This window comes from Lutra lutra, chromosome 17 (genome assembly GCF_902655055.1).
Source record: "Lutra lutra chromosome 17, mLutLut1.2, whole genome shotgun sequence".
Classification (NCBI taxonomy): Eukaryota; Metazoa; Chordata; class Mammalia; order Carnivora; family Mustelidae; genus Lutra; species Lutra lutra.
Genome location: NC_062294.1, coordinates 53,988,689 through 54,003,325, shown reverse-complemented (window position 1 = coordinate 54,003,325; position 14,637 = coordinate 53,988,689). Strand labels below are relative to the sequence as shown.

General features: G+C 53.5%; 1 protein-coding gene across 8 annotated transcripts in view; it reads left to right on the top strand.

Moving 5' to 3' along the window:
- The window catches only part of LOC125088870 (sialic acid-binding Ig-like lectin 10), a 32,915-nt gene extending 18,508 nt beyond the window's left edge, over nt 1-14,407 (top strand). For 2 of the 8 annotated variants that reach the window (XM_047710452.1, XM_047710451.1), the window contains 4 exons: nt 9,544-9,828; nt 10,121-10,211; nt 10,306-10,510; nt 13,166-13,993. In XM_047710452.1, the coding sequence (XP_047566408.1) occupies nt 9,544-9,828; nt 10,121-10,211; nt 10,306-10,510; nt 13,166-13,432 (848 nt within the window). In that variant the 3' untranslated portion in view covers nt 13,433-13,993. The other 6 variants (XR_007123803.1, XM_047710448.1, XM_047710449.1 and 3 more) reach the window with 6 other exon arrangements.
- The last annotated feature ends 230 nt before the right edge of the window (nt 14,408-14,637 follow it).

Here is a 14,637-nt window from a genome sequence, read left to right as displayed (position 1 = left end):
GGGCATGGACATATCTGGTATTTGGTGAGAGCATGTGTCCCGATTCATGAGGGGCTTCTCACTGGGTCCTCACATGGCAGAAGGAGCAAGAGTGTTCTCTGGGGCCTCTTTCGTGAGAGCACAAATCTCATTCAGCAAACTAGCCTCACAACCAAATTACTCCCCAAAGATCCCATCTCAAAATACCACTGCAGTGGGGATTTGCGCTCCCGAATATGAGTGTTGGGAGGGTTACAACATTTGGTCCATTGCAAAGGCTAAAGCTATAGTTGGTAAATATTCCACAGTCATTTACATTACCCTGGATTGGGGGTTGGGGAGAAGGGGCTATGTGGTCATTTTGTGGCTTAAACAATGTTCTTGTTTGTGTCTGTGTTAAGGTATGACTATGGAGTAATCTTGTCCTTACCTTGTTCCACTGCGGTCACAGGGTAGGTGTGTCTGATGTGAAATCCTATGAAATCATTTGTATCTAATAGGAGAACACCAGGGCCTGGATGTGAATGCTAGCAGGGGCTGCTTTACTCTTTATTAAAGGGGGAAAAAACTTAAAGTAATGGAGTAAAAAGATAGGAAAACTAGAGAAGTAAACAGGGATCAGATCAGGGACAGCCTTGGGTCTTCACGTAAAGAGCTGGCATTTCACTTTGGAAAATTAGATACTTCACACTGTCAAAACACGTGCCAGTCAGTAGCAATTGCGTCTGATAATAAAGTTCTGAACTCGTGAAATTTTTCCTTTACTAGAAATTAACGAATTCAAATTTATCCTATAGTAGTGTTTTTCTCACCTTCTTGCTTCTTAATAAGCTATCTTGGCTTGAAGAGAAAAAGGTGAAGGCCCAACTGAGAACACAACCCCAACGGAGACGATGCAAAAGATGGGACCTGATAACTCCACTGCTATAGACTGTGTCCCCCCCAAAATCTGTATGCTGAAACCCATCCCCCACACATGTGAAGGTCGCAGGAGGTCCCATGAATGGGACCAGTGACCCTGTAAAAGAGGCCCCAGAGACTCCCTTGGCCCTCCCACCACGGGAGGGCATGGCGGTCCAGGAATGGCCCTCTGCCGACTGGGAAGTGGGCTGTCACCAGACACGGAATCTGCCAGCTCCTTGATCTTGGGACTTCCAGTCTCCAGGACTACGAGAAGTGAGTGTTTGTTGCTTAACCCACCCACCCGGTGAGATCCCTGTTATAGCAGCCCAGACGAACCCTCCACAGGATCGCATTTTCTTCCCCGGGCGTCACTTTGTGAGTGTGCCTCGGTGGGACCCCATTTGAGAATGACGTGTGAGCACCGGGAGGTACCCAAGTGTTTTAAATCTGGGGAGGGTGGATTTGCAGTCAGGGGAGGAGGGCGGACACAGTGACTTCTTTCATAGGCTCCCCCTGGCAGAGACTCGGTTTATTGAGGTGCCGTGGAAGGAGCACAGTCATAATTTGTAGCTGCAGCGAGAACGAATGCAACCTTTTGGGAAGAGCCACGTTTGCAGCAAGTGTTCAGCATCAGGGAAAGAGTCCCCGGAGAGAGCGGCGGTTCTCCAGGACCACCACCCACACAGACCCTGGTTGGTGCCTGGGGTTTCCACAGGGGTCCGTGCTGCGGGGGGAAATGGAGCGCCCCCTGAAGGCTGCGTGCTGAACTGCAGCAGAGGCAGCGAGGCACCTGGGACAGGTCCTACGGGGCCAGATGACAGGAAGAGGGGTGTGTGTGTGTGGGGGGGGGGGGTGTGTGTGTGTGGGGTGTGTGTGTGTGTGTGGGGTGTGTGTGTGTGTGTGTGTGTGTGTGTGTGTGTGTGTGTAGCGGGGAAGGATAAGATGCCCCCTGACCCTAATAAAGGCTCCTCAGCACCCTCAGGGTCTCAACTACAGACAAACCTGGGTTCTTCACCCTCCACCAGGATCCTTCCCTACATCCCTGCAACACATCACTCTAGTCCTCAGGCCCACACCCCTGCACCCTTCCGAGGGGGCATCCTGAATTAACTACCTCTCCCCCACCCACCCTTTCCCGCTCCATACTTCCCCATCTCCATCTCACTTCCTCAACATATACCTTTGCCCCCTGTTGTGACATCAGCGGAAGAAGGAGCAGGTGTTCAACATTTATTAATGAGAGGAGAGGGGAGGCCTGCGGAGCTGGGTGTTTGTTTGTCTTAAAGGAATATGTTCAGAGAAAATCTGAACATTCTTGGGCAGAGAGGACAGATGCGAGGATAACCAAAAAAGATTCTCCTGGCCTCAGGTAGCAGCCTGGCTCTTGTCTGGGCAGGACTGGGGGAGGAGCAGAGGTGATCTGGTCATACTGAGGAAGGGCGGGAAATTCTGAGGGGGCCCAGGAAGGGGCCGGGGAATTGTTGTGGACGAATTTGAGCTCCAAACAGTGGGAGGGGCAGCCACAACCCCAAGTATCATCCCCAGAGGTGGGAGTAAACTTGGTGCAGGTGAGAACTGAGCGGTGGGAGGGGGTGATCACTGTTAGAATGCAGAAACAAAGCAGAAGAGGGTTCAAAGTGAGTTTGGGGAGGTCATGGAGGTGGGGAGAGATACTGTGAGCAGTTGAGATTTCCTCCCAAAGATAACCAGATACCATTGAAATGTTTAAGTAAGAGTGGGACTTGGTTTGATTTCTATTTGAAAAATAACTCTGGGGGTACCTGGGTGGCTCAGTTGGTTAAGCGTCTGCCTTTGGCTCAGGTCATGACCCCAGGGCCCTGGGATTTAGCCCCGTGTCAGGCTCTCTACTCAGCGGGGAGCCTGCTTCTCTCTCTCCCTGTGCCTGCGACTCCCCCTGCTCATGCTATCTCTGGCTGCTGTGTCGAGAAGCCACCAAGAAGGGAGCAGAGTAGAAGCAGGGAGGACAACTGATCACTGCCATCGTAACAGGTAAGTGAGGGCTGTGGCTCGGATCTGGGCAGCTATTCTCCATCGAGGGTGATTTTGCCATCCAGGGGACAGGTGGCAATGTCTGGGAGCATTTTCACTTGTCCCAGCTGGAGTGGACGGCTGCTACTAGCATCTGAGGAGTGAGGCCAGGGCTGCTGCTGGACATCCTGCCCTGTACCCGCCCTCCCCCAGAACGATCTGACTCACAATGTCAAGAGTGCTAAGATTGACATCTTGGACCAGGGTAAGGAATGGTAGTGGGGATGGGGATAAGTGGATAGACCTTGTTAATATTCAAGAAGCTGAACTGATGGGTCTTGTGGGTGGTGGTGTATGGAGATACAGGAAGTGGTCAGGACTTGGTGTCACATGGTAATATTTAGACAGCTGAAAAGCGGGTTGCGGTGAGAAATATTGTGGCATGAAGCACGTGAAGCTTGAGACACACATTGTAGATTCCTGAGTAGGAATCTGATGGACAGGAAAGGGTCAGGGCTGAGATACAATTTATAGTCATCAGCCTGTTCGTTGTTGTTGTTGCATTTTGTGATGATCTATTTTGGTTTGCTTTGAACTTCATCGTGAAGAAACTATTGAGTCACGGGAGGTTGCCAGGAAGTGCACAGGGATATCCCATGGATTTGAACCTCCTCCCTCCAACGTTATCATCTTTTTTTTTTTAAGATTATATTTATTTGTCAGAGAGAGAGAGAGTGCACAAGCAGGGGAAGCATCAGGTAGAGGGAGAAGCAGACTCTGCTCTGAGCACGGAGCTTGCTGCTGGACTCGATCCCAGGACCCCGGGATCATAACCTGAGTTGAAGGCAGACACTTAACCAACTAAGCCACCCAGGTGTCCCCCAATGTTATCATCTTCCACAGCTAAGTACAATAGGAAAATCAAGGAATTGTCAGTAGCACCATCAGGGCAAGCTAAGTAAGAGAGGGTCTTTTTAGGACCCAGGCATCCCTCCCTCCCTGTTCTTCTTCCCTGTGGGAGGCCTTTTATGAGCTTCACGTTGTGAAGTCCCCAGACAGGAGGCTTCTGGGAGAAGGGATGGGGGCTGTCCCCTGATAAAGCCCAGGTTGGGCAGTGGGGACCAGGATCAGAGTGCAGAAGGTGCATATTAGCTACTGAATTGTGTCCCCCGCCTTGCCCCATTCACATGTTGAATCCTAACCCCAGTACTGACCAATGTGACTGTATTTGGAGACAGGGCCTTTAAAAGGGTAATTCAGTTAAAATGAGGTCATAGAGCAAACTCAAATCAAGTAGGACTGGCATTTTCCTAAGAAGACATTGGGGGCACCCAGGTGGCTCATTTGGTGAAGCGTCAAACTCTTGATCTCAGCTCAGGTCTTGATTTCAGGGTCATAAGTCCAAGCCCTGCTTTGGGCTCCATGCTAGGTGTGGAGCCTACTAGAAAGAAAGAAAAGAAGAAAGGAAGAAAGAGAGAAAGAAAGAGAGATCAGCACACACAGAGGGACGACCATGTGAGGACACACTGAGAAGATGGCGTGTACACCCCAAGGACAGAGGCCTGGGAAGACATCAACCCTGTTGACACCTTGATCTTAGACTACCAGCCTCCAGAGCTGTGGGGAAAATTTCTCCTGTTGTTTAAGCCCTTCAGCCTGTGGTGCTTTGTTATGGCAGCCCAAGCACATGAACACAGTAGACATGAGAGCAAGGACAGAGGCAGCCACAGGTCACCTTCCCCAGGAGACCTCTCCTGGCTTTCCAGGAAGAAGTGACCATGCCTTCCTCATCACTCTCTCTCCTAGCATGGGCTTCGGGGCAAGTGTGGGGGAGGGGGTCGGCAGTGGGAGGAGTTATGAGTACTTCAGTGCTTTTCTGTTTCTCAGAAGCTTCATTTACCAAACTGGGTCCCCTGAGGTCAGACAGCGTGTCTGATTTGCCTGTGTCTCCGGCGTGTACCTTGACACCTGCCACGCACTAGGTCCCCAGGCTCAGAGGTTCAGTGGACCAACACATGTCTCTGTGACCGGGGTCATTTCAAGGAGAAGGGCTGGGTGAGGGGGACAACATCTGGGAGCTTTTCCACTCAGTCCCATCCCCCTTACCTATGGGTGCAGGTGTTCTTATCACAAGTATTACAAGTAAGGGCATCCAGGGACTCGTGGGTGGCTCTGTTGGTTAAGCATCTGCCTTCGGCTCAGGTCATGATTCCAGGGTCCTGCGGTCGAGCCCCCTCTCCCCCTGCTTCCGAGCTCTCTCTCTCTGAAATAAATTAAAAAAACACACACACACACACACACACAAGTAAATGCAATCTTAGGGCAAAAGAAGAGGAGCTGTAGAAGTAGACTAAGGTCTTGCGGGTGGGAGCTTCTGGCAGACCAGGGGATCGGTGAGCCCACCAATCAGGGAGGAAGGGATGGAACTAAGACTGGCCTAGGGTTACCAAATTTAGCAACTACAAACACAAGGCGTCTAGTTAAATTTGAATTTCAGGTATGAACAACAAATAATTTTATTTTTTATAGATTTATTTATTTATTTGAGAGAAAGAGTGTGTGTGTGCAGGCGCAGGGGGGAAGGGGTGGTGCCGGGAGAGGGAAAGCAGGCTCCCTGCTTAGTGAGGAGCCTGCCTCAGGGCTTGATCCCAGGGCCCAGGGGTCATGATCTGAGCTGAAACCAAGAGTTAGATGCTTGACCGATGGAGCCTCCCAGGGGCCCCACAACAAATAATTTTAATACAGGAGTGTCCCATTGCAATATTTGGGACATACTTACATCAAAACAAAATTATTTGTTGTTTAATTGGCAGTGAACTTTAGGGATGCTTGGGTGCTCCGTTGGTTAAGTGTCTGCCTTTGGCTCAGGTCATGATCTCTGGGTCCTGGGATCCAGCCCGGGTCAGGCTCTCTGCTCAGCGGTGTGTCTTCTTGTCCCCCCCGCCCCCTGCCCTTCCCCTCTGCTTATCCTCTCTTTCTCTCTCCTGCTGTCTCTCAAATAAAATCTTTTTAAAAATTAAAAAAAAAAAAGACCTAGGCTAGACATTCTGAATTTCTAGACCAGCCTTTCCCCCATCCCCCCAAAAGCCACCTCTGCACTGACCACCATCCCCAGGGCCCCTGTCTGAAGAAGGGCTCACCGTGTACTTTCACTTCTGCTTCCCCAGTGACCCAGGGCACAGGGGGAGAGCCCCTACCCTCCACTGGCCCCGGCCCCATGGCCTCACACGCCTTCCACTCCCTCCCTGGGGAGGTGACTGCCGGAAGGACCAGCTCTGCAGTCCTGTGCACTGGGCGGGGCACCCCAGGGAAGACCTGGGTCCCAGTGGATGAGCTCGGGTGGGGAGTGGCAAGGACGGGGAGTGTCATGTGGGGCCCCGCATCAGGCGCCTGGGGCTCAGCTTCCTCTGCCGGGTTCTTCCCCTTCTGCCCTGCCCATTGCCTCTCCCAGCGTCTGGGGGCCGGCCCAAGCGCCTCCTTGTGCAGAGATGCTCCCACTGCTGCTCTTGGCCCTGCTGTTGGGCGGTGAGTGGGCCAAGGGCCAGAAGGGGCCTGGGTGGGGGCCCGGGCCGGGGGCTGGAGCTTGAACCTCTGTCTCCCACAGGGTCTCTGGCTCAGTCCCAGGGATTCTCACTGCAAGTACAGAAGGTGGTGACGGTGCAGGAGGGCCTGTGTGTGCGTGTGCCCTGCACCCTCTCCTACCCCCCGATTGGCTGGACGGAGGACACCCCCGCTCTTGGCTACTGGTTCCTCACCGGGACAGACTCGAGCATCGGGAGGCCAGTGGCCACAAACAACCCGAATCGAGCAGTGCAGACCGTGCCCCAGGACCGATTCCAGCTCATTGGCAATCCCCAGAACTGGAGCTGTTCCCTGCTGATCAGAGAGGCCCAGATGGAAGACTCGGGATTGTACTTCTTTCGGGTGGAGAGAGGCCATCACGTGCAATACAATTTTGTGAGAAACCAGTTCTTTCTGCAAGTGACAGGTGCGGAACTGACCGGGGGTGGGGCCTCTCCTCCTCCCTGCCATCCCCCACCTCCTCCCCAGTGGGAAGGGGGTACTGTGGGGAACAGACCAGGGGTCGCCCCCTGCTACACCCCTTCCAGGGCTCCCATGTGCCCTCTCTGTGTCCCAGCCCTCACCCAGAAGCCAGATGTCTACGTCCCAGAGATCCTGGAGCCAGGACGTCCGGTGACAGTCATCTGTGTGTTTAACTGGAACTTTGAGGAATGTCCAGCCCCTACTTTCTCCTGGCTGGGGGCCGCCATCTCCGCCCCAGGGCCCAGGCCCAGGTCCTCCTACTTTTCAGTGCTTACTCTCACTCCGAGACCCCAGGACCACGGCACCCACCTCACCTGCCGCGTGGACTTCTCCAGGAAGGGTGTGAGCACAGAGAGAACCACCAGACTTAATGTCGCCTGTGAGTCTGGTGGCGGGGCATCGGAGCGTGCTGATGGGCACGGAGGTTGTGTAGGTGGAGAGAAGCAGCAGCTGGCGGGGGGGGCGGTGTGGGCAGCCCAGAGAGGCCAGTGAGGAGCCCAGCACACTGCCTCAGCCCATGTTTGTCACTTGTGTCCCGAGGGTAGCCCCACTTTCTCCCCGCCTCCGCCCCGCGGGTGTTCTCTCAGACTGTAAGGAACCCCTCCTTCCTCCCCAGAGTCAGCTCTCAATCTTGTTGCAGATGCTCCCAAAGACCTGGTTATCAGCGTTTCCCGAGTCAACACGTCAGGTACAGGTACGGAGGGCCTGGGGCAGGGCGGGGGCTAGTCCTGGCAGGAGGACAGGTTGGTGTCAGGAGGGCGAGGGAGACGTCGTCCCCCCGCAGCCTTTCTCCTGCTCTTTCCAGGCCTGGAGCCCCAGGGCAACAGCCCACATCTGGAGGCCGAGAAAGGCCAGTTCCTGCGACTGCTCTGTGCTGCTGACGGCCAGCCCCCAGCCACGCTGAGCTGGGCCTTGGAGGACCGGGTCCTCGCTAGGTCCCACCCCGGGGGCTCTGGAACCCTGGAGCTGGTGCTGCTGGCGGTAAAGCCTGGGGATTCCGGTGGCTACACCTGCCGAGCGGAGAACAGGCTTGGCTCCCAGAGCCGCACCCTGGACCTCTCTGTGCAGTGTGAGTGCGACCTGCCGGGCCCTGATTTCCAGAAAGGGAGAGGGATGAGGAGGCCGGGGCTGGGGGCAGGGTCCCAGGCCTTTTGGGGCTGATGATTCCAATTCCATCTCTGATGTGGGCTCCCCCTGCACACCACCAGGCAGTCCTCTGATGCCAGATAGGCGTTCTAGGGGTTCAGCTCCACCACACTCTGTCTGGAGGCAGAGTCAGATTCCGCAGTGGCGGGTATCAGTCCCACCAGACCACCCCCACCCACCCCCACCCCCCGCCATTTCAGAGGCCAGCCTCAAGCCCAGGCTGACCAACCATCTATAGATCGGAGTTTCCCATGACCCCCTCCTCAGATTTAATTAATGTGATAAAGTAGCTCACAGAAGTCGGGGACATTTTACTGACGGTCTCAGGCTACCACAAGCAGATAGAACAGGAACAGCCGGTGGAAGAGACGCGGGTGGGGGGGTGGGCAGGCATGGGTCGAGGGCCGCTCTCCAGGTGCGCCCTGATCCTGCCACCTCCACACGCTCACCCACCTGGAAACCCTCCGAAGCCTGTTCTTTTGGGTTTTTATGGAGGTTTCAATAAGGCAGGATTGAGCAAATGACTGGCCATTGCTGACTGGCTCCACCTTCGGCCTCTCTTCAGTCCCTGGAAGTCAGGGGTGGGGCAGAACGGAGGTGCTTTCCAAAAATCGCCTCATTTGCATAAACCCAGGTGTGGTGGAAAGGGGTTTGTTATTAATATCAAGACACCTTTATGACTCTCATCACGTACGAAATTCCAAGGGTTTTAGGAGCTCTGCACCAGGAACCAGACAGAGACCAAACAGATATTTCTTATTATAAATCACAAATCACAGACGCCAGCCCTCCTTTACCTATCTATTCCCTTGCGCCACTCAGAGGAGAATCGGTCAGCTGGTGACTCAATCCGCGCCTCCCCCGCTCCCACCCCCCCAACCCCATCCTGCCATCTTGGTCTCCAAGGAAGGTTCTCTGCCCAAAGGGCAGCCCCTTGTCTAAAGCCAGAACCCTGTCTCTGTTTCAGACGCCCCAGAGAACCTGAGAGTGACGACCCTGTATGCAAATAGAACAGGTAGGCAGGGGACCAGAGAAACCATGGCCTCATGGGGCCACGCTGGGGGCCTCAGTGTCTGGAATGTTGGCGCCCCAAAGGGACCCTGTGCCCTCAGCTGAGCATCTGTCCTCTTTCCTCTCCTAGTCCTGGAAAACCTCGGGAATGGCACATCCCTCCCAGTCCTGGAGGGCCAAAGCTTGCGTCTGCTCTGTGTCACCCACAGCAACCCCCCAGCCCGGCTGAGCTGGGTCCTGGGGGGACAGACTCTGAGCCCCTCCCAGCCCGCACACCCTGGGATCCTGGAGCTCCCTCAGATACAAATGGAGCATGAAGGAGACCTCACCTGCCAAGCTCAGAACGCACTGGGCTCCCAGCACGTCTCCCTGCATCTCTCTGTGGTCTGTGAGTGTGGGGACCCCTGGGGGCAGGCTGCCCCGGGGCCTGGGGAGGAGAGACACGGCTGACCCTTCCCCTTTCTCCCGCAGACCCCCCGCGGCTGCTCAGCCCCTCCTGCTCCTGGGAGGGCGAGGGGCTGCGCTGTAACTGCTCCTCCCGAGCCCAGCCGGCGCCCACCCTGCTCTGGAGGCTGGGGGAGGAGCTGCTGGAGGGGAACCAGAGCAACGCCTCCTGGACCGTCACCTCCAGCTCTGCGGGGCCCTGGGCCAACAGCTCCCTGAGCCTCAGTGGGCTGCTGGGCTCTGGCCTCAGAGTCACCTGTGAGGCCTGGAACGTGCACGGGAAACAGAGCGCCGCTGTCCTGCTGCTCCCAGGTCCGGACGCCAACTGGATGCTGAATGGGGCAGGGGCCAGGGTTCTGTGGTTGGAGCAGGAGCTGGGAAAGGGCACTCAGTCCCTGTGGCCAGGGATGCAGAGGGAAATCCAAACTGGAAGTCCTGTCACCTGGGCCTGGGGTGCCCCAGGGTTTCCAAGACTTGGACAGAAGGGGTTTCAGATAAAAAGTCTGGGAAGGGAGCTGAAAGCCTGAGCGCCCTGTGGCAGGTGGGCGTGAGGCTCCAGGTTAATGGGAGAGGCTAAGAGACAGCCAACCGTTTTCTCGTGCAGATAAGGGTCTCGTCTCACAAGCATTCTCCAATGGAACATTTCTGGGAACTGGCGTCATGACCTTTCTTTTCCTCTGCCTCCTCCTGGTCATGTGAGTGAGGAGCCAGAAGGATGGTGTGTGGGGCTGGTGTGTGGGGCTGGGGCTGGTTTGGTTCCAAGGGGGCACATGCGGGTTGTTTCCCTAGGAGGAAGACTCTGAGGAAGAATCAGACCCAGGCGGGGACTCCGGCCCAGGCGGGGACTCGGGCCCAGGCGGGGACTCCGGTCCAGGTGGGGACTCAGGCCCAGGCGGGGACTCCGGCCCAGGTGGGGATGCCGCTGAGACCCAGGCCTGCACGGAGAAGCACAATCCTGGACTATATCAATGTGTTCCCTAACCCTGGCCCCCTGGTAAGTGGCTCTTGGGCTGCCTGTGCTTTCTCGGCTCAGACTTCTCCCCCAGCCCCTCTCCTGTCCTGTCCCAACATTTCCCCAGAGGGATGTCAAGGCGGAAAAGGAGCAGGTGTTGGATTCAAGTCCTGATTCTGGCACCTACTCTCTGTGAGACCTTGACCAGATCGGTCGCTCCCTCAGAGCCTCCATTTCTCCCTCTGCTTCCTTCCGGGAGTCGGTTCAAGGATTAGAACGCATGCACTTGCTTAAAATGGAGCGGCCGTGCCATGACTACCACTCTGATGATGTTACTGATTATAACTAATGATGTGATCATTATTAATATCGTCGAGAGGCAGTGTATTTAGTGATTAAGAGCAGGGCTCTGAAGTCAGCTGGTCTGGGTTCAGTCCTGGTATTATCATCGTGCGTTCATGGACAAATCTCTTAATTTCCCTGTGCCTTAGTTTCTTTACCTATAAAATGGGGGAAAATAGTAATCCTTATTACCTAGGATCATGCTCTTTCTTTTCTTTTTTTCTTCCACCTAGAATTGTTCTAAGGGTTCACCATGCTCACTGTACCTGTAAAGCACTTAGAATAGTACTTGGCACCTAGCAAGTGTTCTACAGATGCTGGATAGTTTCAGGAGAGAACATTTATACACCGATGACTCCAAAATTTACATCTCTCAAACTCACCCCTGACCTTGGGGCTGACAGCCAACTGTTGAGGCAGTACCTCTGTTTGGATGTCTAACAGGCATCTTGGACTGAGCCTGCCTGAGACAGAACTTAAAACTAACTCTACCCTGTAGGCTTCCCCCCCACCCCGGCCTATCTTCGCACCCATCTCAGCACCACATCTGCCCTGCTGCCTAAGCTGAAATCCTGGAAGTCATCTTTTGCTCCTCTCTTCTCTACCACGCCACAATTAACCCATCAGCAAATCCCCTTCAAAATATACCCAAACCACTTCTCCCACCCCATACCAGACCATGCACCACCCCATTTCCTGTGCATGCCCCCTGCTTCCTCTCTCACCGCCTGGCTCTCTTTCTCCTGCATGCTATCCTTTACAAGCCCAAACAGGTACATCTACCCCCATGGGGTACTACTCAGCAATCAAAAGGAACAAATGAGGGGCGCCTGCGTGGCTCAGACCGTTAAGCATCTGCCTTCGGCTCAGGGCATGACCTCAGGGTCCTGGGAGCAAGCCCTGTGTCAGGCTCCTTACTCAGTGGGGAACCTGCTTTTCCCTCTCTCCCTCTCTGCCTACTGTCAAATAAATAAAATCTAAAATTATAAAAAAAAAAGGAAGGAACAAACAATTAAAAGAAGCTACTGGTTGAAAAACCTTAAAGACCAAAAAAAGGCCAACCTCAAATGGTCATATGTGCATGACTCCATATTTATAACACCCTGAAAATGGTGAAATTGTAGAGATGGAGGACAAATTCATAGCTGCCCGGGCTGGGGACAGGAGGCTGATGAGGACCATAAAGGAATAGCAAGAGAGGAGCTTTGAGGCAATGGGACAGTTCTCGTCTTGACTGTGGTGGCGGCCACAGGAATCTGTCTGTGTTTGTTTGCTCAGGCTGTCACAGCAAAGAACCACAGAGCGGGTGGCTTAAGCCACAGACTGTTATGCCCGAGTTTTCACGTCTGAGAGACCACCAAGGAGCCAAGCACCAATGTAATCAGACGAGGGTTTATTCAGCAAGCTTAAGCTTGGGCCCAAGTATACCCGACACAGCGGAGTAGGGACTTGGACCCTGAGGTGACATGCTTAAGCTTGGGCCCAAGTATACCCGACGCAGCGGAGTAGGGACTTGGACCCTGAACCAGATTACAGTCAGAGTCTTTAAAGGCAGAGTAGGGGTGGACTCGGCGGTGGGTGAGGACAAAGGGGGTTATGGATGATGTAAGTCTCTAAGGAATTTTGGAAGCGAGGTCTCCAGGACCTTGAGGGGCTAGCTGTTGTCTGGGGAAAAGGTTATTCATTACCAATAATAAAAATCTTGTGAGACCCTTTAGATGTATATCAGTGGGTCATATGCTTGGGAATGATCGCTGACACTATCTTGGAGATTTAGAGATAAAGTTTCACATTCCTCCTATCAAGTGTCCTTGTTAGTGAGATTTAGGTTGAGAAGAAATTTAACTTTATTTACATTTCCTTCTGCCTCAGCCTCCTTCAGTTTTATGGTGGGGAGGGCGACATTAGGGCTTAAGGAACTGAGTTATTTGTCTCTTGAAATTGGGCTATTGAGAAGATAGCTTCTTTCACTAGGACATTTGTAAACCGAGGGAGACTCCTGTCTTGCAGGATTGTGATCTCTGCAAGTTAACTCTTTGTTTTTCTTTTAGGGCAGCCAGGGGTGGCTGAGGGATGTCACACATACTACCGAGGGGAGGGGAGCAGGTGGAGAGGGGTGCAAGGTGCCAGCTTTTGCTTTGCCAAGATGGCTGTACTAATCTCAGGGCTAGACTCGAGGTGGGTACAGCCTTGTTTTTCTTGGCCTCCACACAGACATTATTTACTGTTTGTTCCTGCCCCAAGATGTAATCAATCCTCAGGTCCTCAATTGGCACCTGGCACATGGTAAGCTCTCGAGCAGCTGTTGAATGAAGGAAGGGAGGAGGGAATGAAGGATGGTTGTTTTCCCCTCAGGCTCGGAATCGGAAAGCCGCACCACGCAGTCCTTCCCGAGCCCCTCCTCCCAGTGCTCACTCCCTGGAATCGAAGAAGAACCAGAAGGAGCTCCATGTTGTTGCCCACACTTGTCCAGGACCCAACTCATTCACTCAAGCCTCAGAATCGCAGAATAACCAAGAGGAGCTCCATTATGCTACCCTCCACTTCTCAGGCCTCAGACCACGGGAGACCCAGGACCCCGAGGATACCCACTCAGAGTACACAGATGTCAAGTTCCACTGAGGCTGTCTTGGGCTGCGGCGTGGCAGGGCTGGGACCCAGGTCAGGCAGAATGGAGAGGGTGAGGAAAATGAGCCACCAGTCAGTCTCTCTCTCTCTCTCTCTCTCTCTCTCGTCCTCCAAGGATGGCTTCACCCATCCCAGATCTGAGCACACTATTCTGAGAGGCAAGGAAAAGTCTTGGCTTTGCCACAGTTTCTCAAAGGTGGGAGGGCCTTTAAAGACAATTAAACTACTGCTCTGTGAGGTCAGCAAGCTAACTTCAGAGGCTAAGTCTGGCCCTCTGCCTAACTTTGAGCCAGGAGTGCTTTTTACATTTTAAATAGTAGGGGGGAGGGGCACCCAGCTGGCTCAGTGGGAAGAGTTTGTGACTCTTGATCTCTGGGTCCCAAGTGTGAGCCCCAAGCTGGGTGTAGAGATTATTAACCATAAAAATTTAAAAAATAATAATCTTAAAAAATAAGTGGTTGGGGGAAATCAAAAGAGGAAAGATGTTTTGTGATGTGTGGAAATGATATGAAATTCAAATCTCAGTGTCCATAAATAAAGTTTTATTGGAACATAGTCGCACGCATTCTTTTATGTATGTCCACAGCCTATGTCAGGCAGAGTTGAGTCTGAGATACTTTCTGTCTCGTCGTTTGCAGGAAGAGTTTGCGGAATCTTAATCTAGAGTAATCGCAGCCCCTTATTTCTACAGAAGAGGAACAGAAGCAGATGCCAAGAATGAGTTCAAGAGCAGTCACAACGGCTAGCTGTGTGACAAGACAGGAAGTCCCCAGATTGAGGTCTCTCAGGGCCAGGACACCACATGGAGGTTGAGGGGAAGATGCCTTCTCCAACCCAGGAAGAGCAAACGCATGAGGGGCGTGGGAGTGGAAATGCGTTCCAAGTGGAATAAAAAAACAAACTTCGGGGGCACCTGGGTGGCTCAGTCGTTAAGCATCTGCCTTTGCCTCAGGTCCTGATCCCCCTGGGATCACGCCCTGCAGCATAGGCTGCCTGCTCAGTAGGAGGCCTGCTTCTCCCTCTCCCACTCCCCCTGCTTGTGTTCCCTCTCTCGCTGTGTCTCTCTCTGTCAAGTAATAAATAAAATCTTAAAAAAAAAAAAAAAACCACTTCAGAATGTACTCTGAATCAACGGGCTGGTGAAGAGAGAAAACGGGTCTGTTTCTCAGAACAGACACGTTCCTTCCCTTCCTCCTTCC